The sequence below is a fragment of the Nyctibius grandis genome, chromosome 3, assembly GCF_013368605.1.
Source record: "Nyctibius grandis isolate bNycGra1 chromosome 3, bNycGra1.pri, whole genome shotgun sequence".
In the NCBI taxonomy this organism is placed as follows: domain Eukaryota; kingdom Metazoa; phylum Chordata; class Aves; order Nyctibiiformes; family Nyctibiidae; genus Nyctibius; species Nyctibius grandis.
The window spans coordinates 52,948,459-52,976,406 of record NC_090660.1 but is presented as its reverse complement, the minus strand read 5'-3'; the positions used below and the strand labels follow the sequence as shown (position 1 = coordinate 52,976,406).

Below are 27,948 nucleotides of genomic sequence, written 5' to 3'. Positions count from 1 at the left end.
GAGCAAGAGATCTCTCTTGCTAATTCAGAAATATTTCTTCTTCTTCCCTAGGGTTTGGCTGTTCTTTCTAACAGTTAGCTTGCTTACTTCAAAATATGCCACTGGTGGAAGGACGCAAAGCCATGCACCTTGGCCAGTCTCTGATTGCAAAAACAAGCAAAGTTTATATTTTCAAAAAGAGCAACTTGGAGTTTCAAACGCTGAGCATTCTTTTTGAAATGAAATTCCTTTGCACACTCAAAAAATGCACTGGAAAAGAAATAAATTGTTTAAAGTGTTTGAAGAGTCTTCCGAACTCTTATTACATTACTTTTAATTAACATAAAATAATTTTGCACTTTAGGTTATTTCAACCACGTCAGGTAAGTCTTACCATTCTTATCTAAGGAGCCTTGTAGAAACGAGCATGTTCTGCAGTAAAAGGGATGTGTCCTTGACAGAGCATAGTTAAGGGAAAAAACAAATAATGAAAAACAACAATTAAAAAAGCCACACACCACAACCCACCCACCAGCTGCGTCTTCATCAAAATCTTATTATCTGAAGGGAAAGAGAAAATGGAAGCAGGCAAATCACTTTCCTAGTTCTCCAGTCAACTGTTGCATGAGTGCTTTGTTTTCAAACACAGCTCTTAAAATAATTAAACTATTTCGTGCCAAGTATTCTAAGGACCTGCACCACAGATAATTATTTACCTGTTCTCAGTTACATATCATGAAAGACATATCTCTGCAAGTCAGGTAGGAACTCCCAGCTCAGTTTTTCAACTTCAAAGCTACCTTTAAAACCCCTGGCACTTGCAAAGGCATCTACTACACGTCCGTTGAAATAAGATGCTTTTTCATGATACATTTACCAATGCCTTCCAAAGCAGATATATAAAAGGCATTAAATCTCTGGAAGGTAATTAATACTGTAGCAACCTCAGTCCACGAAGAGTAAGGTTATCAAAGGGGTGATCGTGGTAGAGCACTCTCCTGCCTGTAGTCAAAGACTAATTGTTACTCTTGGCTAACTCTTTTCTGTAATGACATTTTTCATGATAAAGCCACTTTTGAGGGCCAAAACTCAGGGCAGTCATTTTAAAATTAAACAAGAGCAAAGTGCAGGTAACTAGAAATGCAAATATATAAATCTATTTCAAACATAGCTACCTTCAGCAAGACGAAAGCCTGTTTAACACCAACTTCATACACAAGGACTTGATAGAGATGGATAAAGGGACAAACCTAAGACACTGGCAAAGTGCCTCAACTGGAGTTTGTTGATAGCTCTGAACTGAATATAGGATGTACCGTCACATCTACAAAGCGTCTGGTGTAAAACCGATGAGTGTTAAAGCTTACAGCCTGTTCTGCCAGCAAAGATAGCTGAAAACATCACTCTCCTGTCAAAAAGCCCCAAACTAAGAGTTTCTAAAGGACTTTTTGCCAGTATCCTTAAGTATACATCAGGGTCTCATATAAGGAAGACGACTTCAAGTGGAAGCTCGGGGAGGCGGGGAAGGCGATGGGTGCTCAGTTCCCTCAAACTGTGTGACACCAGCAGGGAGCTGCCAAGAAACCACTCTGCTTGCAGCGTCTTCATTAAAAGGCCTAGATCGCTGCCAAATTAACCTCAAAGAGAGGTTATCTTTATCTGTCAGAGTGGTAAATAAAATTATTAATCATTTTATTGTGGTAGGTATGTAAGAAAATAGAGGTTAGTGGGGGGGTGGCCTAGTTATCTCACCTCAGCAGTTGGCTGCTGTGCACCCAGGCATTAGTAATACCTGCTGGGAGATTACAAACCTCTTGAGTTTCATCTTTACAGCGGAAAGTGTCCTGGACGCCACAGAGACACCGGTCCAGTTTTACCTGCTCACTCAACCCCAGAGCCAGGCTGAGGGCAGATGGGTGCCATGCATCCCCTGGCCATCGGGAGAGCACCATGAAGGAGCGGGCATGTCCCCTCTCACCCTCTCCTTCTTCAGCTGCTCGTGACAAAAAGTGGGCCTTGGCAGGAAAGAAAAACCGACCCCTAGTGTTCAGAGGTACACTTTTTGCAACTATTTTGCAGTTTGTCTTGTTTAAAGGTATCCCATAAGGACAGATTTCAGCACTTCTGCTGAAGGTGACACCGTGAGGCCAAGTGCCTCTGGCAGCACAGATTCTTCACTGGAAAGTCCCCGGCAAAGTGCCTTGGCTCCGAAAGCAGTAAGCGCCATTTCCAGGACAAGAAATTGCAATAAATGCCCCTCCTTTGCTCACTAACACATTCAAACACGAAAAGGACTGACATCACCCTTTTAAAATGAGCACAGTGGTTACTTTCAAAGTAAAGCAGACAACATATTGACCTCCAATTACACTGCCCAGAATGAAAAATCAAGACAACTGTTTAAGACACCAAATGACATCACTTTAATTAATGAAACCTGTCTATCAACATAATCCACTTAAACACTTGTCACGTTCAAAGCTGCTTTAAAATTACATTAAAGGGATTTACACAAACTGTGCTCAGCTAAGGCACAGGAATCTCTTCACTGTCTGTATAGGTTTATAAGAAATGAAATGCAAACACGATGGTGAAATTAACTTACTGAATATTTTTATTTCCAAACACGTGACTTGCCTGGAAAACATATTTTCTATTTTTTTTTACCTCTAAGACATTAAAAATATTTCTACTGTGACATGATTTCTCCGTCCAGACACGAAAAGACTTAATAAATCATGCTAACACCCTCCTGAACTTCAGTTTTTTCATGTTTGTTAATATTACACGCTATCACAGAAGCCAAAGTTTTTTAAAAAAACAAACCCTATGGCTCATTTTCTTCCCCCGATGCCATCATGTTTTCAAACATCACCTCATAATCTTTCCATTTTAAAAAGTGCATTGAGGACAGTGATATTTTACATCTACCTGTGCAAGTGTGTGTGACTGTATAAAATACATATATGGGAGCTTGTTACACACAGTAGGATACAGTGGACTGATCGACATGAATTGATTAGAAGAGACCAGTTCATAAAGAGATTTGGCTTCATGAGAATTTGCTCATCTAAAGCAAGTGTTCGTCTTAGTGCTCACATCAAGAAAACTTGGCATGACGAAAAGGAAAACCAAATACAATTGCTCATTAGGACCTTCTTGTCCCAACTCCAAGCTTGCTTTGTCCTAAGACAAAGCCAGGCAAAAAACCATACAACTCTCTTTTGGCTTAAATCACCCAAAGTATCTTGTTCTTCCTTGCCATCATGAACTCAGTAACAATAAAACAAATGCCTGTTTTTTCTAGTGTTTAAAATCAAGTTTCTAGCCTCTTTCTCAGAGATGCAAATACATAAATAATGATAAAACAAAGGGGTTTGTTCTCTCCTCCGGGCAAAGGCAAAAAACCTCCTCTGTTTTCCATCCAACCAGGCTTCCAAAAAGTCTTCCTAGTGCCTTCTTTACAGGCTTTACACAAAGGAAACTCAGAGCAGCGTATGAAGCATTGCTCTCACGTGCAGATGGCTTCCCTTAGCACCACCCCTTAGCTCCCTGCTCTTGCCAATCCCTCAGTTAAATCTTCTTACATGATTTAGTTTGGGTCTCCAAATAACGAGTAGCCATGGTTGCTACTCAGCTCTGCCAATTCGCTTCACCTCCCCACAAAAAATCCCTGAATTCCCCTGCCTGCTGTCATCCTATAGCATCCAGGCTAGCCTACACCTTCCCTTCAACAAATGCTCTGTGAAACTTAGTAGATTCAAGGATTTTATCTCTTGGCACCATTTTGTTCAGTTGCACAAGTTAGTGGGAGTTATTAGGAAGTGCTAGATTAAAATGTTCAAATAATTCTCCACAGCTATGCACACAAGACTCATTTGCACAGATGCACAAGCTTTGGGATGGCACGGCCCAAGCGATGCAGTAAGGGCTAAAACTACCCGAGAAATGCCCTGAAGCCATCACCCAGAAGAATACTGCTTTTCCCATTGCTTTTCCCATTGTGTTATTTCATTAAAAATATTTACAAATCTATAATTTGAAATACACTCAGGGCCATGCATCCTGTAGACAATAGTCTTTTGAAAGCTACCCATTAAGACTGCTTCAGTTACAATACTATTTAAGGGTGTTGCAACTACATGTTTTAAACAAAAACCTACTGTAAAAATCCTTTTACTAAGAAATGCAAAACATTCCCTGTCTTCAGACCAGTCTTTGGAATAAATATGATATTCTGTCTTTTAGATTCAGATTTTCAGGGGAAAGCACAATCTAATAAACACTGTTTATTTCTTTGTATCAAAAGGCCTTATCTCACTTAAATATTTTTCTAAAATACAGCACGCAACAGTACACTAAGCAAAGGAGAGCAGAAAATAGCATCATGAGAACGCAGTAATCAAGTGCCTATTAAAAAATCACATAGCTAAAATAGAGAGATTATTATTTTGGAAAATTAGCGGTACTTTTAAGTCAATTCAAACAACTTTCCTCCAACTGTTTCATTTCTTTTAATACTGTTACCGGCACTGAAACAAATGCACTGAAAGAAACTGCCTCAAGCTCAAGGCTCCTTCTTAAATAATTCAAAAGCAGGAAGACCACAGTGGCTTAATTAAAGGGCCCTCTCTCCGTTTCTTTACTTTTACCATGTTGCTCTTACAGTACAATATGCCTCTATAAGGAATTAAGTAATTTTGTAGCACCTATGCTGCTTGCATTTTCTTTGGCAATGCAACTATATCATCCTTAAAGTGACTCTGAACTAGCAATACTGACAACTGAAATACCAATAGTTTCTTACACAACTGCTATCAGCAGTAAACACTTGTGAGCATCCTCAAGTTTAGTCATTTGTGTCCTGGCAGGAACTAAAACAGGCAAAGCTTCCACAGCTACTTTTCCTCTTGACCCCTCTACAGCATGGGATGGTCGATTGTGAGGCTCTAACACCTCACAGAAGTTAGAGACTCCAAAATTTATAGCAGACAAGCACTTGGAGACTGCCGTTGGACCTTTCCTTTCAGCCTAGAAGGGCTAACATTTTACCCCAGCTGAATCTGTTGGCCTAATTAAGAAGTTCTCCTCCACCCCATAAATCCTGCTTCTCTTGTGCCTGTAGAGCATTACAGCTACAAGAACACCTATACTGCCCATTTCAACCAAGAGCTGTATGTGCACAACTTCAAAACTGCAGAAATAAGTTGATCTACTGTTTTGAATATGGTCTGTGAGGGCAGCTACTGGGAACCTTCAACACATAGCACTACATGAGAGAGAAAATTGTACAGCAATTTTGCGTGTCACCGTTAATTTACTTGTGTACTAAAACACGTATCACACACATAATGTAAACAATACAAGCAGTACTTGTAAGGTACACAGGATATTTCCTATGGAATGTTGGCATTACACGGAAATCAAAGAACACTTGTGCCTTACAGACATGACAGAAGATGTCATGTGAATTTGTATAAAAATGGCCTGCATTTTTAAAGTAGCGAAAGGAGTCACCAGAGCTAAAAAGCTAGCTGTAACACCACAAACATCCAAGACTGCAAAGTCTACAGGGGTGGAAACTAGATTCTGACAAGATGAACCTTTGCCGAACTCTAACATATGACAAGCTGCTGTCCTGGCTAATTTTTCTGAGCAGATCTACTGCCTTTACCAGGATGACAGTGAATCTGAAAAATCCATCATGGCCTTCTATGCACGTATGAGTTTCAACACCTGGAGAGGGGAGGTCGTTGTGAGTTGAAGAGACTCTGAGGCAGATCCCTTCAGCTTTGGACAGGCCAGTTCTGCATTGCCAGCCGAGTGCTGGAGTTAATCCGTAGGGCAGAGAAGATATGGGTCACTTTTATAACGAATGGTGGCTCTGCTCTTTTTTTACTTTGTTACGGGTCACTACAGCATTACTGTGTTAATTGACCAACCACTACCTTGATTTCCAGTCATTAGTTAGAATTTCAAATTAATCCGATCAAACAAAATGTACTTTGTGAAAGTAAACACTCATTGATCTATTTTAGTCTCCAGGGTCTATTTTAGCAGGGCAGGCGAACACAGGTTCTTTGATACTTCAGGTTAAACCTCATACTCAGACATTTCTAACAGATCGCTTTGAACGTTTTAAACATTTGTATTTTTAATGGGAAAACTGGAGCTCTGTCATGAAAAATTCTGCATTTCATGCACTACAGGACACCGTTACCACCAAAGAATCCTTCCACCTCCACTAAAAACTGGAACATTATTTTTACCCATGTACAAATTATTTATAATAATTGCAGCATAAAACAGATGGGAAAAAAGTCCATGCCCTACTCTGCTTTTTTTAGATGCATAAAGGCCACACACAAATTTCAGGTGTATTCTAACCTCCCCATATATAAAAATAATCTGAACACCCAATCTGTGTTTCCTGTTTCTGTTGGACAACTCCTTGGATTCCTCAGACTATTTTAGACCTTAGACAGGTTATACCAGTATAATTATGTGAATTATGGGTACAAGGGTTTTTAACCAGTGTAGATGCATTACTGTGAGCCATAATGGGAAGGTAAAAATCACCGCAGAAAAGGTGATTTGGTTTTGTCTCCCAGCCTGGAATAAGACACTCCAACCCATCTAAGCCCACACCAATGGAAAGGATGTTTCCACTGTTCTGTATGAGAATAATTAAAGCAAGGAAAAAAAAAAAAGCCCTTCTTTTTTTAATGGGAAGACCAAAGTCATGAGGGACAACTTCCTTGCAAGTGCATTTGGTATAACGCAGCTCTAAGCAAAACTTCTCAAAATAAATGTTGTGAACGGTACAAAATTACTTCCGCTTCTACTTATCTTTCACTCGCAGAGTTCTCAGTTGTCATAAATCCACTTGCTCTGCAGCTGTTTATAAAGCCCTTCATATCAAAACCCTATCATTATTGTTAAAGAATTTTATTTTAAAAGCAACAACATGGAGATATTGCTCATACATTACAAAGACTCAAACACGCAGAGAGACACTTCTGCTTTATTTTGCACAGTTTGTCCTCAGCGCAGCTCCCTAGGCCTGCACAGTACTGGAGCTTCAAACATGGACTCCTTTCACGACTCAGCCAGCAGCACAGTTTACTCTGCCAGTCCTTCAAGTTGTGCCTGCACAAATGTTTAAAAAGTCTTGTGGCAAAACAGATGAAAGAACTGATGGAGTCAAAAAAACCAAAACCAAACAAAAAAAACTTCCGGGTTGCTTTGACTAAACATAGGTGACATGGATCCCAGCCAACGTGACAGCATGAACAGAAGAAACACACTATGGTTTGAATGAATAACCATGATGTACAAGGCTTGCTTGAGCAAGAGAAAAACAGCAGGTTTACTGCATTTCTAAGACAACTCCAAGTTAGGTCAAAGAATGGTGAAGGAATAAGAAAATGCCTGTGGATGGGTCCTACTCAGTCAAGTTCTGTATATTCCTTTGTTAACCCAAACTCAGCAATTGTTTTTCTGGGACCTTCACAATGTCTGTGAGTCTGGCTGAAGACACTGGGTAGTTCATACAAAAAGGTGTACTCTCAGTCAGCATGCTTTGAGAGGGTAAGAGCCCAAAAGGGAATGTTTTTAAGCCCCTGAGAGCAGGAGATGAGCACTGTTCCTCGGGACCTTGCTGCTGAACTCAGAGGTCGCACTTTTGTCAATGCACCACAGAGAGAAAGGGTGGCCAGGGAGCGTGCCAACACAAGTCGTCTACCTGCTCAGACCAGTACTGTGAAGGTCCACCTTCAGAGGCCAAAACTCCACAGGGGTATCCACCTGGGGGTGCCCTGTCATAGTAGTGTGATATGGGGGTGTGTTCACAAAACCCTTTTGCGAGCTCTTTAGGTTTCTTTCTAGCTTACAGTCCCCAAAGAGTTAAACTGCAAAAAGGAATAGCCAAAGGAGAACCAGCCTGCCTCAGAACTTAGGAGGTACAAAAACTATAGGGTTGTACTTTTAGGGGCCCAAACAGTTGGGACAGGAGGTTCTCCAAGATTACAAAAGGGGTCTCAGACACCAGGCCTGTGCGGACAACTGAAGATCCACAAGTAGAACATGAGTAATTTTTGGTCAAACCAGGAAATCACACTGAAGTACTGTGACAAGAAAAGTGAAGGGAACTGAGGACTTCCAACCCACTGTAATTTCAACTTTTTTCCGTGATCAACATGTGGAGACATAGATCACTTTTTTTCTAAAAGAAGATCCACCAAGACAAAGACTAGCATGTGACATTTGAGCACAGTACAAACAGGACTCAAGAGAAGAGAGCTGATCAATTGTTGTCTTTTTTGAGAGTGATGATTTTCACAAATGGCCAATGTTGTTGCATTCCTTTTTAATATAAAATGAACTGACAACATCTGGGGCATTGGTTACCATCTCAGTAAGGTTCCAAAACCTTCACCAGCTTCAGACAGAGTTACAGGGTACACTGCAAGGTGCTTGTTTTGAAATGAAGCATAAATACTGTTCTGCAGGCTCATATAAAAATGCTAAGGCCAACCCAGCCTTAAACATAATTACACTCACAGAAAGCTGCATCTTACTAATTTTAACCTCATGGACCAGACAAAATTATGGGCCTTTGAATTTCAGTAACATGAACTCTTTAACTGTCATAAACAAATACACAGACTTGTTTTTAACTGCATTTTCTGGTTCCTCTCTGACAGGTTCCCATATTATACTTACTTGGGGTCATACCATCTAAATGATAATAATGTACATCCTCAAACTCAGAAGGGAGCCACCAAAATACTTAGATCTAAATGTAGATCTTCTCATCCCACCCATAATTGCATGGAGACAGGACATATTCTTCTTTTCCTCTATAACTCTGCACATACCACAGATAGTTGATCTGTACTACCATCAGAGTACTCAAAACAAAACACAAGCAGATCAATATCACCACTGTAAATGTCAGTTCCTTCCAGCTGACAGAAGTCAGTCATATATTGAACTACCAAGACATATGAGTCACCTAGACTTAGAAGTTTCTCATTTTAGAGACCATGCCAATGATTAAAGGACAATTAAAATATCTGAAATATGGGGGGGTTTTGACAGAAACAATTTATTCTTCCTCTTTGTTTACAAGCAAAGCACAAACACGAATTGCTACCAATAAAAATACTGCAAACTGTAATCTTGTTTACATTTGTTACAGCAAGATAACACAATACTGCACATGCTGCTCTGAAAATATTTTTCATACAAATTAAAAGGTCAGTGTGGAGGTTTTCTAATTATGAGTTTTGTTTACTATGGGACCTGGGTCACCAATTCATCTTTGTGAAGCAGCAGTTGCACAACAGTTAATTTTTGCTCAGAATTAACAAACATTATTACTGAACTACCTAAAAGTGATTAGTTAGGTAAGGCCTGGGACCATAGGCCATCCACCTATATTTGTCTCTGAGAGAAGAAGGTGTGGCTCAGCTACAGATCAGGTTCCTGTTAAAGTTGAGTTAACTTTTGGGACGAAAGGTGAACATAAGAAAGAGCAAGATATTGGTTCAGGTAGACACTGCCTCCTTATTATCTTCCACAAGACCTGCAGAAAAATGTAGCAGAAGTAGTGACAAAGGTTAGTGTCATGACTTGCAGATACTACTGACACCATCTCTGCTCTGAAGAAGAGCTAAGGTAAAGTCTAGTACCAGCAGTAGCGATTTGGCTGCAATGACGTTCAATGTTGGAGGAAATGACAGGGCTAGAGCTAGGATGGCAGTTCAGCCCAGCAAATACCAGCACAGAATAAAACCTTCTATCAAAGGGTTATGTGGCTTTATTTACATCTGGAATTAGAAGAGGGTGCTGGCCTAGAATAAAGGATGATACTGGCACTGGGTTTAGGTTTGGGGCTCAGGCCAGCAGATGCTGATAAACTGCAGCTTAGAAAGCACCTCCAGGTTAACATGAAAAGTGGTGCTGGCTTAAACCATCTGACTGCAGAGATCTGTGGCATAAGGAGTGAGATAACATTAAGATTAGGATTGTAATTAGGGTTTGAGCATACCCTCGAAGAGGTTGATAAACTGCAGCATCTCATTTCTGTATCAGAGAGGGCCACACGCCGTGATAAAGGTGCCACATGACAGCACTTCACACACCCTTAGCAAGCCCAACACTGCCCAGCATGCCAGGCCTACTCTGCCTATACCCTCTGTTGACCCAAGGATCCCCAAGCCGTACACGTGGTGTCAACCCGATGCGTTCCCGACCCCTCGGGATTACTGTATATGTACACTTCTGACCTTGTGTATGTGCACAGCGAACGTGGCACTCCCGAGATGTACAGATTTCCTTTACCATATGTGCACGTGTGTACGTACTGCGGATGGGGGCAGGGAAGAGGGCCCCAAACAAGGAAAGCATCTGTCTGAAAACATCCAGTTCTTACTGTCTCTATTTCTCCCTTCATTCGCACTAGGCCCGCCATATCCAAAATACGTCAAAGACTAAAGAAGCCAAGCACCTGGCAACCAATGTCTCCTCTCTTCATAAGTGCATTTTTAAAAACAGTGGATCAAGTCTGTGCAGCAGGTTGGTCCTGCCAAGGAAATCAAAAGCCAAATACACCAAGAAGCAGCACAAAAGCTTGTCTGTGTCTTCTCCAAACAGGAGCTTTGCCAATGATGATCTTGGCAGTACTATTTAGCACTTACCCTTTTCCCAGTTTTTGGGAATAGGTGTCCACTACGTTACTCAGCATTTTCCAGGCTGGGGAAGGGTTCAGGATTCACTGTGCCTACTTCACATTACAGAAAGACCTGACACATATCATATCTATCTCTCTGTTTTAATCACAAAATAGGCTCACCCACATTAGTGATTAATGGTGAAAAATTCAGTCTTAGTGGCATACAGGCCTTGGACCTGAAAATGACACTTTCTGGAGAAGGACAAAACATACAATCACATTTCAAGGACAAAATCATGTCCATACTGGAGACTGTATAGTTAAAAACCTTAAAAATCAATATAAGTAGCACACAGCCCATCTCTACCATTTTCCAAGCTTGCAATTTAGAGAATCCAGGGCAGGCAAAAATGACAGTTGCACAATTCAATGAGCAAACCTGCTTCAGCATTCACTACAAACTGCAGAGGGGAAAGCTTCACAGTGAGTCTTGCCAAGAGAGAATTACAATAATTGAGCCTCATGGTCACAAGACCACATGCTACTGTTGTGAAACAGTCACTGGGTAAATAAGGGTGTAGCCTGCAACACTTCACCACTGCTGGGGGGGGCAGGGGAGAAAAAGCTATGCAAAACATGGTCTTACCCCTGAAAAGGTATGAAGTCAAGAAAAAAGGATCTTACAAATCTGCACTCATGTCAAAATGCAGCAGAACGATGCTGCCATTCTAGTACTGTCAATGCAGTAACAACACAGGGTAGGGAATAATAAAGGCGAGTCGCAGAGTCAAGCCTGTAGCAAATTATTTAGGCAAAAGCAATGACAGCAAGAAAAGAGAATTCCAAGGGATGGAGGAGTGAACATTAGGATGCTGTAGAAATGACAGCTGAACTTCACTAAGGTAAGGTCACAAAAGTAGTACATTTCCAGAATGCTAAAAAAATAATACCAAAAGATGACAGAAGTTAAAATGTAAGACACTGACTTTAAAACATATAAATAGGCAGGTACCTCAGACTAGCAGAGATATGTATTAACAACGCAGAACAAGAAAGATGCCATTCAGCAGCCTTAATAGCTGAAACTTGACTAAACATTTTCTTATTCTTTTTGTATTTCAGGGATGTGTACCAGTGTAACTGAAGGAGTTCAGCAAAGTTTTCCAAACTTATCTTTTCTTGTTTGCAGAAATCAAGTGAAGAACTTTCAAAACAATCACTTTACAAGCCACTGCACTCAGGCTCTGTGTATACAAAGGTCTCGCCTGCCTCTGCACAAAGCGAAACTTCCTCTAACGATCCAACTTTGATTGTCTCACCAATTCACGGCATTTTTGCCAAACTAGGGAAAAAGAGGATATATTGCATCTGTCTTCTACATATCACCATGCTGTTTGGAGCAGCTCCCACTGGGGCTTAGCAGGATGCTGCTGGCCACTTCTAGAGAAGGTGACTTGGCCACGGGGGGAGCAACAGAGGGAGGAGAGAGAGAAGCACCTGCCCGCAGTGAGGGCACTGACGCAGCACAGCTGGGAGGCTTGAAGGGGAGAGTACTTCATTCAGCCCGGCCCTCCCCATTACAGGGGAGTGAAAGGCTGTTTCATTCATTTCTCCCTCTGACCCCTGCTTCTCTGAGCGAGGGAGACAAAACGAAGCATTTAGCATTATTTCTAATGCAAGGAGAATACAAAAGCATCTCAAACAAAAGTTACTCCCATGCCAGTCTCCTAGAAGCTTCCCTCTTTACTGTCGACCCATCAGAAGTAGGGGGTTTTAGTGGGGTCTTGTTTGTGTGTGCTAATGCATCCTGATATGCTATCCAGGACGCTCTTCTAGTTTCAGCTTCCGCCACTACACTCTTCATTTCTGTGACACACTAAGCTTCTGGTCCTTAGATACGACTTGCATTTACAAAGAAGCAATATACAGGGTTCAATCCCCTGGTTCAAGTTAGCATACAATTTTCCAACCTGTATTAAACTCTCAGATGATTTATGAGGTAAACCAATTATACAAATTTTGTCAAAATCCACGCTTATTAATACCTTTGTCTGTACTAAGAGCTCATCAGGCTCTAAAATTTGTACTGAAGATTACTCTATAGAAAATAGAGGGTTAATACTTTTAAATGATTGTTCACAGTAGCCCAGATAACATTAAAGAACCTGTTGCAATTAAAATTCATAAGCTGTATTTCCAAATCTCACAACTCAGGTCAAGAACTGCAACCATAACGATCATCAATGAAATACTGTATCCTGACTAACTCCATACAAATAAGCTACTCTTATAAAAGCACTCCTCTGCTTCAGTAGAGAAGGGTGGCAAAGGAAGAAACTGATAAGGAATAATTAAACTAATACAGCACAATTAAAAGGTGAATTAATTGAAACAGCTCATGAAGTATCCAAGTGTACAGAAAGTAATTCCACAGATGTTACACTGGAAGGCTGACTATCCAGTGCATGGATGAAATCAGAATGTGATATTAATGGCATATCCAACGACTAAGTTTATCATGGATTTTCTGTTGCTTACTGTCAAACATGAAACACTACTGCATGTCATTTTTGCAAGCAAACCTTACAGAATGACCAGGAAAATAAGAAAATTACACAGACAGTATCACACTGGACAATAACATGGAAAATAAGAGTTGATTTTCTCATTGATGAAAACAGTGAAATATCATATAACCTATCCATTACTGTACCTTCATGACATCTTTATAGGAATGAATGGCCTCAACTTCCTCTTTGTCATCATCGTCATCATCCCCCACTTCTTCATCCAGAGCATCGTATCCTTCATCCCTACTCCCATCTGTTTCTGTGGTATTAGTCATGTGATCAATAAGCTGCTCCAGTGGAGGACTTAATTCCCGCTCTTCATTGTCCTTCAAACCATAGTCCAGGGCTTTATAGATAATAATCCCTAGTGATTCAATAACCTGCAAAAGTGAAAAAGAAATATTTATTGATGTCATTTACATGAATGAACAGGTCAGTCTAGGAACACCCTTTTCTGGTGTTTGTATAACAAACTTAGCAACAGAGAGGGCAATAAATGTTAAAATTAAAGACAAAAATGATCCTCTGATACCTACAGTGGTACTTCAGTAAAGCACCACAGAACATGCAAGAGCAGGTCATACCACATACCTACCACATTCTTATTTCAAAGTTTGAAATAAAAATTTGCAATTTAAAAACAAAGCAGGACCTTTTTAGATTATTTTCCCTTTTTCCTTCTAATGTGCCAAACCTCAAAATAACATTACTCTAGACTTTGTAAGACTATATTGCATGCATATGACCTTTTTGTGGGGGGGCAATGGGGAAGAAAATAAAAGCAAGAGTAAGCTAACATGAGATGCCTCCATCCTCCCACAAATTGACGACACTTGGAAACTGCCCTTTGGTTTCTGCATCTCTTCATTGATCTGAGAGGTGCCTGGACACAGCTGTGGACATCCCAATATTAACTCACTGAGCACTGGGACATCAGCCCACAAGAACTCCTTTGCCTGTTGCACAGCCGGTGGAGGCACAAGTATTCCACTGAAATTACCAACAACTGGATTTCATAGTAATGAGGTAGTACTTCGATTTTTCATTGAACTTGAGGCTTCTTTTTTGTGCTCTGTCAAGAGCAAAGCAGATGACCTCTTACTCAGTGTAAGCTGGCAAAAAATTCTCATGAACTTCCCAAAATGCTAAATGCACATTTTCTTTCTTGGCATTAATTATTTTCCTTATGATCCTCATAATATTGAATGTTCCAGCATTTTAAAGATTTAAAGAGATGGCATTTCAAACTGAGAAGCTTGGAAATGGGTACTAATGGAGACGGAAGGGAAAATGGGCTTGCAAGAGTAAACCACAAGAAGGTAATGTCACTGCTGGGAGACCCTTGTCTGACAACGGAAGTAGGACTGGAGTTATTGCATGTAATCTCTGATCTTCTTTGTGTGCTGTGATCGTTAAAATGTCACACAAATGAGCAGACTCCAGTGTAGGAGTAGTTGGCACTAGAGCAACTTTAATAACAGGAGCATTTCTAAACATACTGAGCCTTGTCATCAAATGCCATTTTCTCGCATCTGGCTCTCAGTACTACCCTGGTCAACACACCTTTTAGTGCAGATTTTTGAAATTCTATTTGGGTAAACAGGACAACACAAATGGATTTTTAAGACATTAAATTTGACTCTAGCAGCGCAGCAGGGTATTTTTGGTCTGAGAGGCTGGAGGTTAGCAAAGACTTAAAATGATATCCTATTAGTTTATCTAGGAAGACAATTTCATGAACTAGCTGCAGTCTGACCGCTTTACACTTGCATACTTCATGCCTCTGTTGAGGTTGCTTTGCAGTGGAAATTCACTTTGCAAGACAGTGGCTACTAAACAAAAAATCAAACATAAAAACCAATACATAAAAAAACCCTTTTTTATAATTTATTTCCAATAATTTTGATAACTTGATTCAATATAAATAATTTTCCTATGCTATTCTCTTGACATGTGTTTATATATATTTGGAAAATATTCTTAAATGCAGTTAAGAAAAGTGATTAGGCAAATTAATGAAGAAAAAACTGGCTTAATTCATTTAGTTCAAAGAACAACTTCTGGCTTGGGAAATGCTGGTGAGGTCGCAAAGTATAGCAGGGAAGCATCACTGCATGCTTGCTCAGTTCTCATACCCTTCCCCAGACTTCTGCCATGACCCACTTTGAAGACAGGACACTGCACCATATAGATCTCAAAAATAGCTGTAACAGATGAAACTTAGGTTTGCAGCGTATCTGGCTTGCTTCTTAGAGAAGCTATTTTGTAATAACTGTCTTGTAAAATTTGTATTGTTAAAAAAAACCCTGAAAATGTGAAAATTTCACAAAATAAAACATATTCTACTGGTAGACATGTATGTTTCCTGTAGCAAGGAAGGTCCGGAGGGTTCTGAGTACAATCTCAACATACACCCCTCCAGCAACTGAAAGGGAATAAAGAATACCAAGTTAATGCCAATTTGAAGTAGACCTAAATGAAAATAAAGTATAATTGAATAATTGCTCTGATATTTTAAACACTTGGGAGTAAACACAATGTGAGTAATTTCTAACTTCAATAAAAACTAAATTTGAAAGAGCTTAGCATAAATGAGGAGGACTGAAATGTCCAAATTAGATGCAAAGAAAATAAATGTCTTGTGCCATCAGTGATGGCTGCTGAACACAGCTGCTGGATTTTGCTACACCAACACTTCAAAAAAATAGAAAGGGAGGGGGCATATAAAGAGAGTGCACTCTGTCTCCTTCTGTTTGGGAAGAGGATTAAGGCATTCAAAAGCACCGTGGCTAAAATTGGATGACAGCTGCTGCTTTCTTTGATGTATCAGCAGTGGGGCTTTTGCAGTTCAGTAATATGGTTTGTGCATTTTTAGGTACTATAAACAGATTTCATAATACATGCAAAGCTGACACAACACAAAAGCCCGCAACAGCACCAACTCAGACCTATATTTCAGTCTCACAGCTTCTTATTTAGGAGCCATGATCAAAACCATATTTATGCAGTGTCTGCCAGTATCACAGATTCTTCTTGCTGAAAGACAAAGCAGCAAACACCTTCACTGAGAAACTTTGCTTTGACTTGCATTAAAACTGAAAACATTCAGCGCTTTCAGTAATACTGGTTTACCGAGGATCTTGTAAAACCACACAAGTGCCATACGAACATCAAACAAAAGACACAGAATCGTCAACGCTTCTTCACACGGACAAAACTACTAATGCAACTTCACACAAATAAAACTTCTAGGTCTATATAACTAGAAACATAATAGACAAGGTTAGACAGCTCATTGCTGCTTAAACGCCTGAGTGCTGTCACTTTGCCTGTAAAATCAAATACAAAAAAAAAAAAGGAACAGCTTTTCACAGCTGAATGGATGAACTGATAAATATGAGGGTTTTTGAGTTGGATAATCAGGGATTATTATTTATCTTTTTTTTAAAGTATCAATTATTTACAAAGAACTCACTGGTTCTAAACTGCACTGTTTGACACAGAAGAAATACTTCTGGCACCTAACAAGTGACAAACACCAGAACAGTTTTCAATTATATGTGAAAACAGAAGTATAGTAGGAAAAACAAGGGTAAGAAGGGACTCAGCAAGGCTCTTTTAAACCACAGAGTTGTTGTACATTGACACATCAAAACAACTGTGTGACGCTGAAATAAGTGCCAGCACTAATGATAAACGATGCTGCTCAATTCAGGTGAAAAAAAAAAAAAAGTTCTGCACCTTGAATTTTAGAAGTCATTTGTTCCTGATTGATTTAAATTTTGGCAAAGGACTTTATATTTGCAAATCAATCAGTGGCTAAATAACTTAAAAAAATAAACAAGGAAGTCTGCATTATTATGCTTTACACCTTCTCACCAAGTTCTTTTGAAAGTCATGGCTTCAGACCAGAAAAAAAACAACACACCAACATTTCCCACAGACTGAACTTGTACTCTGTTGTGCTTAAATCATTAGTGAAAGGGGAATTTTGTCTCACCATAAGTGAGTTTATTCTTTCAGTTCCTACACCAGTCTGGACTCGTATTATACTGTTCTTTCATAACAAGTTGCGATAAAGTTGCTGGAATACTTTGACTTCAAACACGATGTAGAAACAATATCCTCATGCTCCTTTTACACATGCAACAAAAACAAAACCCAAACCATTCAGATTATTTTCGTACACAAACACTGCATGGAACTTTCCCTTCTGTATACTTTCCTGCAACACACTCAGGCATGCCTCTTGGAAAGGGGTTCATTAGGGTTTTAGGTCTTTTATATGACACAAATTATGTTCTTCCAATGAACACTGCCAATTCAACATTCTCAAAAACTCTTCAAATATACAGCCTTTGTATAGGAACCAAACATGTTTGAGACTTGCAAAAGTCTCAAGTGAAATTACTGAATACTTCACTTTTTTTTTTTTTACTTCAGAGAAGAATCCTTTTTTCCTCCTCAACATATGTATCTGACTCTTCCTGAAACATAGATGAGAAGAGGCAGAATCCGCATGCCATTGCCCCCACTCACCGCACACACAATAGGGCACTGTCTGAGCTTTCATCCCCTTCCTAGTCTTGCCTCAATTTTTAAACAAAGCAACAAAGCCTAAGGACAGGCTTGTACTTAGAGCAGCAAAGGGCTTTTTTCCAGCTCAAATGTGTCCCTCCCTAAAGTTCTCCCTGCCTCCAAAAGCCACTCAGGTTTTGTATCCCTGAACTCGGATTAAAGATGCCATAAAGCTCCAGCTCCTAAGGTGAGTCAACTAACTTTACACCTTTCCACAGGGACTTCAGATATGGCAACCAGTCACAACAATATCTGCATTCCTACTGCACTATCTTTTATGAATTCTAATAAAATTTTTATTAAATTTTTACAATTTATTGTACAACTATTATTTTTATGTGCTCCCATTTCTTACCAGCAGATCTCCAACACACTTCATGAAGGAGAATCACTCTGCCTTACAGTAAGAGTGGTGAGAGCCCAGAGCTGGCGTTAGCCACAGAACTCCTTAGGGCAGAGCTCCTCTCCACCACCAGCTCTGCCACCACCCATGGGGTTAGGCAGCACCTAGTCAATCTGCAAAGACTAACCTGTCCTACTGCTGACTTTAAATTAGCCTGCCAGGAGCTCCATGCTGTGCTTCTGGAATCATAACATGCAGCATAAATATATGCATAGACATCCTTGAAGTCAAGAGTTACATATCTTAAATTTTCTACAGCTCATTAGGAGAAGACACACAAACATGCACAAATTTTTGGGATAAAAATCTGCACTACAGCCCAAAAGACAGGCATGTTAAAATTTTATGTAAACCCAACTGCTCCTGTCCAGCTAGATGACAGAGGGAGCAAGATATTGCTCTGGTTATCATTTCCATTTGTAACGAAGTAATTTGTTGTGTCTTCAGTATCCAATTCTGGAACTGCAAAAGACCACGCTTTTAGGAAGGGTGGACAAATAATAGGGTTAGGATAAACCAAAGTACACTTTTCTGTTATTTACCTCATCCTTAGATGCCCTACATAACTCTCAAGAGTACCTCATGGAAAAGTATGTCTAAATAGGCTGTTACAAGAGCTGCACTGCTGTCATTGCATACCTGGGGTACACCAATGTAGTTTTTACCACAGCATTCCCCAGTGGAAACAGGCTAGCAATAGCCCGGTTTTAATAGCTGGGGACACAGCTAAATTTAAATATGACCTTCACTGAATTAGAGCAACTTGCAACACACTGTCAAATGAGAACAGTGGAAAAACTTGCAAGTGCTTTCAGGTAAGCAGCAAGGATTTGGAGTATTTCCAATGAATCAGATGAATCACTCATTTCCAAAGAATATAGACATAAGATACAGGATTATTTAACTTCTGGGTGATGTTGGTTTGCTACTGAAATAACGAGATACTGCTTTCTGCAATATAATGAGCCTTGCTATTTAAGACAAAGCAGTAATAAAAGCAAAGAAAAAAAAATTAGATTATGTCAGGTCTAATAGAAAATAAATATGAAAGGAAATTAAATACTCTCTTGTAACAAGATTCAGTCTGTTTTAGATACATTCAGAGTTAGGAAAATTTCTCTATCATATTCAGGGGAGATCTTTTTCAAGATGATTTTATATCCATGAGTCTTCGAATGCACTAAGTGGGTAGAGACCTGCTTACTGAATACTTTTTACTATTCGGGTATAAATTAAAGAGATTCAGTGGAAGAACTCCTGATCAAAGACACAGAACAAGCCTAAAACATACAAAGGGGATGCTTGCTTTTTTCGAGTTTTGTTCCCCCCATAGTGAATATGTAAAAATTTAAGCAGTTAAATGTCGTTGGACTCAGTTGCCTCTAATAAAGTAGCAGTAATTTAACTGTAAGTTTATTAAGACTCAAGCGTAATATAACTCTCCAACTTATTCAAAGGTTCTGATAATTATAAACATGTTTTTAGTTGTTCAAGTTTCACTATAGATACTATCTAAGGAGAACTATCATTTATTAGCATAAATGAAAGCAGAATTTATTGCACTGTATCAGTCCCAACTTACATTTTATCTGCTGCATTAAAACATTGAAACAAAAACCTCATTTTTCTTCTAGTTTTTTGTTCATACATTATAATCCCCAAGATTAAGACAAATCGTTAATCTGTTATTAAGGAATTTATCCAATCTAAAGGAATTTCACCAAAGTGACAGTTCATCCCCAGAGAAAAACAAAATTAAATTCCCTGATTTAACTGTGGGGACTCCAGTAACAGCTGAAGCTCCAGTAAAAGAATTAGGTGCAATAATTAAGTAACATAGATGGTGAAAGTAATTTGAAAGTTCTTAAATACACCTCTATTCATATCACAGTTTTAAATACAGGTCATGTTATCCTGATCCCATTTAAGTAAATGGCGATGACATTAATTCTAAGTTTGGAATGTATTTGCTGAAAACAAATAGGCAGAATGGGCATGTTGTTACATTTTCCTACCATAGGCTTAAAACTATCTGAAAATCATCTTAAAGTATCCTACCTATTTAGGATTTTAGGCAAAGTATCTCATCTTGATTTTTAAAGAAACATTTCATTATCACAGTCTATAAAGTCAATTTGCACAAAAAATTCATTCAAAGTCTTAGCAGCTTCCAAATTAAGTACATCCAAAACTAAGTTTGTGAAAGTCCCAATGACTATGGAAATGCCATTTCAAAATATAAGGAGAATATGTTTTTTATCTGAAGTTAGAGACAGAAAATCAGACCATGTCACAAACTTCTGTTCTAGTTCCCTTCTCATGTACACCAAAGCCATAAATCTGCTATTACTCTTTAGAGTAATGCTTCTTACACATAAGAGGATTTTTTTTAAAGAAAAGTTTGAATGCGGCATTAATCTGATAAATCAACAGGTAGTATTATTACATCAGAATCATTAATACTACACCTATCCAACCAAATCAATTATTATTCGTTTCAGCACACATAACCCTTCAGTATTGCTGGCTTTACTAAATAAAGTCAGGTCCAAACAAAGTTTTCATTGTCTTTTTTTTTTTTAAACAATGAAATATAGTTAAACATCTATATATAGTTTTATATAGAAATGGAAAGCAATCAGGTGAACTCCCCGAGTAAGCCAACAGAAGGAACAAAGACTTTAGTTGACTACCAAACACATAACCAGGCCACAGAAACTCCAATGGGGTCAAATTGTGTAAGAGAGAGAAAATGCCGTTTGCCACATCAGCCTTTTGAACAAAGCTTTATCTAGGTTACAGGAGAGTATCAGATTAATGACAGCAAAAGATTTTGCAGTGAGAAAGAGAAATGACCAGCTCAAGGAAAGCTGGTATAAAGGAGAGTGAAACTAGTTCAGTAGCTCTGATCCTGAGAATTCGTGTGTGACTGGATTAAATTTGGCTGATATTGCATATCTGCCTATGGTCTGTCAGACAAGCTACAGAAGAAAGGTAAGAGAATGCTTACAGTAGCTTTGATTCAGTTCAATTTATGGTAGTCACGAAGCAATGCAAAATCAATGCTACTTTTATCCAAAATATTTACACTGTTCAACTAATATACTCAAAAAGTCACTTTGCATTAACTTCTCGGCCTTCCCACACAGATTTCATTTAAACCACTACAGTTGCCTGCTACAGGCTTGGCCCCCATTTAATTAATTAAAAAATTAAAGTGAGCAAACACCTGCTGCAATATAAACCATTTCTTCTCCTGTGAGTCAAGAACTTTCTCACACCTATTTTTCCCAAAATTAACTACAAAAGCCAAGCAAACAAAATACCTGTACAATGAAAGCTATTCTTCTAAATACAAATTCTTGATTAGTTAAAGTTTTATATTTGCATTTATGTCTTATAAGCTTTCCAGCAGTGGCTCTCAACAGACTTTACAAAACTTAGGCTGGTTTCACCATATTTGTCAGAGGTATGCATGCATTTCAAGTGTTTCACAGATGAACTTCAGAGAGACAGATGAAGCACCTGAACGAGTTCACACAGAGCTGGGAACATGACAACTCTTCTGGTTTAACTGTAGCTTTCCTAAAATCCATCTTCTTCCATTCCTGAAAAAATACATCCTTCTGACTCCTAACAGACTTCTATTGTCAGTCAAATAGTTATAATTCCAAGATTTCATGCTTAAACTCAATGATGTGAAGAAACAAGCCCAAATATAACCACACAACAGGTCCTTTTTAAAGGGATGTGCCACAAAAGAACGCTGACATATGCTGCTTCCTTCTAGTGACTGGAGTATTCATTAACCGCACACAAAGCTATACAAATTTAATGCCACTTGTCTTAAAGGTACTGGATATTGATGGGAAGTCAAATAACCAATGATAAGAAGGTTGTCCTTTTCATCCATAGTGAAGGAGAAACTTCAAAGATGTCTATGGGATGTTGGCATTTATTAGATAGCCGCCCAAGACAAACCATGCACAGCTACCTCCACTATCTAGTGGAAGAGCGCTCAGCCATACCTAGGCCGATATATATACGTGACTTGTTTCCTAAAGAAACTAACGGGAATTCACACATATGGCCTGTGAACAAAAAGCTAAAAAATTTGAGACTCTGAGAGGCTTTTTGTTAGTCAGATGTGCAAGGAAACTGGAGCTTGATATTAAAGACGTAATTTGATCATGAAATATGTGAATTTTCACACGGACTATCATGATAGTCCAAGGAGTTACTAATGTGTCAGACATTTAATTCATTTAAGTCACGTATGATCTCTGCGTCATACAAACATAACACTGCAGGCTGACAAAGCCTCTGCAAAGCTCCTGATTTTATGAATATTCTTCCACATCCTCTTCCCCATAAGCAGCAACATTCGATACGAGCATTTGGATCACTGGCATTCAAACAAATACTCCTCCAAGACTGAATATAAAATATTTTAGTAACGAGCAAAGGGAGTTACTGCACAATTACCTCCGAGCTCTCGCAATGGCCTTGTTGGAAAGACTGTAATCTGCTAGAAAAATACAAGAAAGCACCAGTAGGCACTGTTTACAAGTTATTTACTCATAAGAAGATATAAGCTTGACATTATTTTTTAGGTCTGAAATTCAGATAAAATCATAGCATGGAAGGCTGACTTACCCTAAACCAAAGAGCAACAGAATGTGTGGCCAAGCCTCAGCAAAAAGCTTACCACCTGCTCTTTGGGCCGCAAAACCCCAGAGAATCCATTTATGAAATGACACTCACTGTTTTCTGTCTCTATTTCCTTCTGAACAATGAAATCCCCCCAGAATAAATCCATATTAAAACATACCTCTATCACAGTTAGGAGTAATTGATACATAAAACATACAGTTTATAACCTCGGGCATGAAGTATCTTGGCACAAGACATTCTAGCACCTGCCAGCTCCCAAAGTCGTCAAAGTGCTGAACTGTGACAGTTTATTATCCTTAATGGGACAGCCATATTCCTGGATTACGAATTGCTGAGCATTGTTTTATTGCTCTCTGCCAATAATGATGATATCCATGTATTCTAGTACAGCGATGATAACAAAGATTTACTTACAGTCACAGTTCAGAAGTGTTATGCTATTTTTAAAAAATTCATAGGTGTTTTATGCTTAAATTAAAAAAAACAAAACCAAATCATTCCTAACTAAGGCTCTCTGCAGAAACCTGTGTCATACAGCCAGATTTTCTAAAATGCTCAGCATTTGGCCTTCTAATAGAGTAGAGATATTATCTAGGTAATTTATTTAGCCGCTTAGATAGCAGCCAAGTTACTAAATATCCAACCATTGGTGGAGAGGGATTAATTCCAACACATCTAAGCTGCACAGGTACTTGGGGACAAAAAAAAAGGCTGAAGTTTTTTTTAGAAAAAGGTATATGCATACCAATTAACTAAACTTATGGCTTCAAAATCACAGAATCACAGAATGGTTAAGGGTTGGAAGGGACCTCTGGAGATCATCTAGTCCAACCCCCTGCTAAAGCAGGTTCACCTAGAGCACAGAGCACAGGGTTGCGTCCAGGCGGGTTTTGAATATCTCCAGAGAAGGAGACTCCACAACCTCCCTGGGCAGCTTGTTCCAGTGCTGTCACCCTCAAAGTAAAGAAGTTCCTCCTCATGTTCAGGTGGAACTTCCCATGTTTCAGCTTGTGCCCATTGACCCTTGTCCTGTCACTGGGCACCACTGAGAAGAGTCTGGTCCCCTCCTCTTGACACCCACCCCTAAGGTATTTGTAAGTATTGATGAGATCCCCGCTCTGTCTTCTCTTCTCCAGGCTAAACAGACCCAGCTCCCTCAGCCTCTCCTCATAAGAGAGATGCTCCAGTCCTCTGATCATCTTTGTAGCCCTTCGCTGGACTCTCTCCAGTAATTCCTTCTCTTTCTTTAAGAGGGGGGCCCAGAACTGCACACAGTACTCCAGGTGTGGCCTCACCAGGGCCGTGTAGAGGGGCAGGATAACCTCCCTTGACCTGTTGGCCACACTCTTCCTAATGCACCCCAGGATACCATTGGCCTTCCTGGCCACAAGGGCACATTGCTGGCTCACGGTGCACTTGTTGTCCACCAGAACACCCAGGTCCTTCTCTGCAGAGCTGCTCTCCAGTAGATCAGCCCTCAACCTGTACAGGTGCATGGGGTTATTCCTCCCAAGGTGCAGGACTCTACACTTGCCTTTGCTGAACTTCATGAGGTTCCTCTCTGCCCAGCTCTCCAGCCTGTCCAGGTCTCACTGAATGGCAGCACAGCCTTCTGGTGTATCGGCCACCCCTCCCAGTTTTGTGTCATCAGCAAATTTGCTGAGTGTACACTCTGTTCTTTCATCCAGGTCACTGATTAATAAGTTGTACAGGACCGGACCCAGTACTGACCCCTGGGGAACACCACTAGCCACAGGCCTCCAACTAGACTGAGCACCTCTGATCACAACCCTCTGGGCTCTGTCGTTCAGCCAGTTCTCAATCCACCTCACTGTGCACTCATCTAAGCCACACTTCTCGAGCTTTCCTATGAGGATGTTATGGGAGACAGTGTCAAAAGCCTTGCTGAAGTCAAGGTAGATAACATCCACTGCTCTCCCCTCATCAACCCACCCAGTCATGTCGTCATAGAAGGCTATCAGATTGGTCAAGCGTGATTTCCCCTTGGTGAATCCATGTTGACTACTTCTGATGACCTTCTCCACATGCTTAGAGATGGCATCCAAAATGAGCTGCTCCATCACCTTTCCAGGGATGGAGGTGAGGCTGACCAGCCTGTAGTTGCCTGGGTCCTCCTTCTTACCCTTTTTGAAGACTGGAGTGACATTGGCCTTCTTCCAGTCACAGAATCACAGAATCAATCAGGTTGGAAGAGACCTCAGGGATCATCGAGTCCAACCGTTGCCCTGACACCACCCTGTCAACTAGACCATGGCACTAAGTGCCATGTCCAGTCTTTTCTTAAACACATCCAGAGATGGTGACTCCACCACCTCCCTGGGCAGCCCATTCCAATGTCTAATAAACCCTTTCTGAAAAGAAATTCCTCCTGATGTCCAACCTGAACCTCCCCTGGCGAAGCTTGAGGCTGTGTCCTCTTGTCCTATCGCTAGTTGCCCGGGAGAAGAGGCCGACTCCCAGTTCACTACAACCTCCCTTCAGGTAGTTGTAGACTGCAATAAGGTCACCTCGGAGCCTCCTCTTCTCCAGGCTAAACAACCCCAGCTCCCTCAGCCGTTCCTCGTAGGTTAGACCCTCCAGACCCTTCACCAGTCCTCAGGAACCTCTCCTGTTCTCCATGACCTTTCAAAGATGATAGAGAGTGGATGGGCAATAACATCTGCCAGTTCCCTCAACACTCATGGGTGCATCCCATCAGGGCCCATATATTTGTGTGTGTCCAGTTTGTCTAAATGATCTCTAACTTGATCCTCCTCAACCAAGGGAAAGTCTTCCTTTCTCCAGACTTTCTATAGTGAAATTCTCTGTCCTATTCAGTGCATTTTGCACTGCCTGGGAAACTTGAGAGTCTCACAAAATTAGGCCCAAAAGAGCCAATGCTGAGTTTCTCCTGTGCTGAGACCTTGTTAAGGGATGTGCTAAAGTTAGTTCCTGTAAAAGCCACGGTCCTGTCCTGAGCCCAAGGGAAAGCAAGATATTTAAAGATGCATATCGGAGGTAACATGGTGGCAAGGGGAAGGGGGAACACTAGGGCAGTGACCTGTCACATCCATAAGACCACTATAGGACAGCTCTAATGCAGTCCTCCACAATTCATCGCTGGATCAAGGATTCACAACAAGCTCCTCAAAGTTTCCTTGCTGGCTTGCAAAGAACAGAGCTGAGCTCATGCGTACAGCGAGTGTAAATCTGCTTGGACTTCTCATGCTTTGGAAATTAAAATAACACTGCAATATTACACTGTCTTTCTAGCTACATTATCATCCTTTAAATAACAGCATGGGATCCCTACCTTGAAAAAGAAAGTCAAGGCATTATGTTCATACTGTGGCAAGTTTCCTGGCTTTGAAAACATTACGCTTTTTGTAAAGTATCAGCTACAATTCAGAGTTTAAAATTTCCAGGTAAGTGTTGTCACAGCACCTCTAAGTCAGAATATAGTTGCCTCCACAACTTTCTTAATACAAAACAGCCAAAGAATTCAAATCCTACATTTAGTCTGATCTTTATACCCCCAAACTCCCCATCAAAATAAGCTGAACTGCCCTTCCTAACCACATCGTAACACACAGACATTACCTCTTCCAACCAGCACTTGAGCCAATTTCAAATGTAGGAAGCGTATGGGGCTTAAGGTCCTGTGGGGTTTTCCTAATTGCTCGTTTCTTGTGAAACCTCACACTGGTGATTTCCCCTCTCCTGTAACAGTTTTACCACCTGTTATATGAGGGTATTGACCCATTTTCAAAGCTTTGGATGAGAAGTGCTGTGCAAGTCTAAATTACATTTCTGCATGTCATGCACACAGGCGTAAACTCAGCTGGAAGTGTCTCTAATCATCCAGTTTTCCCTATGACTTTTGTTCCCTGTAAACTAGGGAAAGGAAAAATGAAGAAAAGTACATGCCTGAGGCTAATGGTTAGGCTTACCAGCTGGGTGCAATGCAACACAAAAAACTGCTTTTCTTTGAGAATATAAAGCAAGACGTAAGAGTGATTTATTTAAATGTAAGTAGCACAGGTAGCCAGAGAAAATAGCTACTAAGATTAGACTGTTAGATTGTTCTAAACTTCACAGGAAATAAATTCTGACAGCATCATTCCTTTGTCTTGTTATACCAATGTAATTATACCTACCAGTCTACACTCTATAAAGAATGAATGTCTTGAAGTTTAAGAAATAGGAAAAAATGGCAAGGTTTTAACGATTTTGGACATTGTGGCTTTAAATTTTGATCCTTAATTTTATTAAGAATCTCTAATTATTTTTAATATCTTTTAAGATTTTAACAGTTTACCAACTCTATCATATCCACATACCCTTTCGGAAATACCTTTTATAACACACACAGCATGACAGTTCATATTATAGCTCAAAAAGAACTTGCCTGGCAATTTCTAGACCAAACAAAATGAAAAAAAAAAAAAAGGTTGTTTCTTTAGACAGTTCTCTAACAAGTGAAATAATTTTCCTGGAGAGAATTAAAAAAAAATGAAAAGAACAAAGAAAAAAAAAGTGTAATGTAACAGTCAGAAGGTCCATTACAGAAGGAACACTAAATTCTGCTGACTTCCATAGGAACCACAGTTTTGGAATAGCAAAAAACATTCCTGTCTAGTCAAGAAACAAGTTACTCAGAAGTAAACTCCTTAAATCGGAGAGACATCCATTTGATTTCATCAGAGACTCTATTTTTCTTGTTCTCTTATTTTGTTGTGTCCCCCCCCAAGTTTAAGAAATGTAAGAATAAAAGAAAAATACCATTGTACTACAAACATAAACCTTGATTTCTTTAACTAAGTGAGCATAGCCATCAATACTCCTGAAGGAGTTAAAGATTCTCAATCAAACCAGTTTGAAAGAGCATCTGCTCAACTACCTCCAGGGAATCAAACGTTCAGTATTTCAAATGCCAGTGAACAATGTATATCTGTGAATTCTGGAGCTCAGAGTGATGGCAGAACTTGTTTTTATTTTCTTCTCATTAACCCTTTTGCACAGGTTATTTTTCTCCTTTGTACAGTTGTACTATACTTCATTAAGTT

At 39.8% G+C, this 27,948-nt stretch overlaps 1 protein-coding gene across 2 annotated transcripts in view; it reads right to left on the bottom strand.

Moving 5' to 3' along the window:
• The window catches only part of SPIRE1 (spire type actin nucleation factor 1), a 69,445-nt gene extending 55,867 nt beyond the window's left edge, over nt 1-13,578 (bottom strand). For both annotated transcript variants that reach the window (XM_068396164.1, XM_068396165.1), the window contains exon 1: nt 13,371-13,578. In XM_068396164.1, the coding sequence (XP_068252265.1) occupies nt 13,371-13,502 (132 nt within the window). In that variant the 5' untranslated portion in view covers nt 13,503-13,578. The remainder of the gene's footprint in view (nt 1-13,370) is intronic.
• Nucleotides 13,579-27,948: the final 14,370 nt, after the last annotated feature.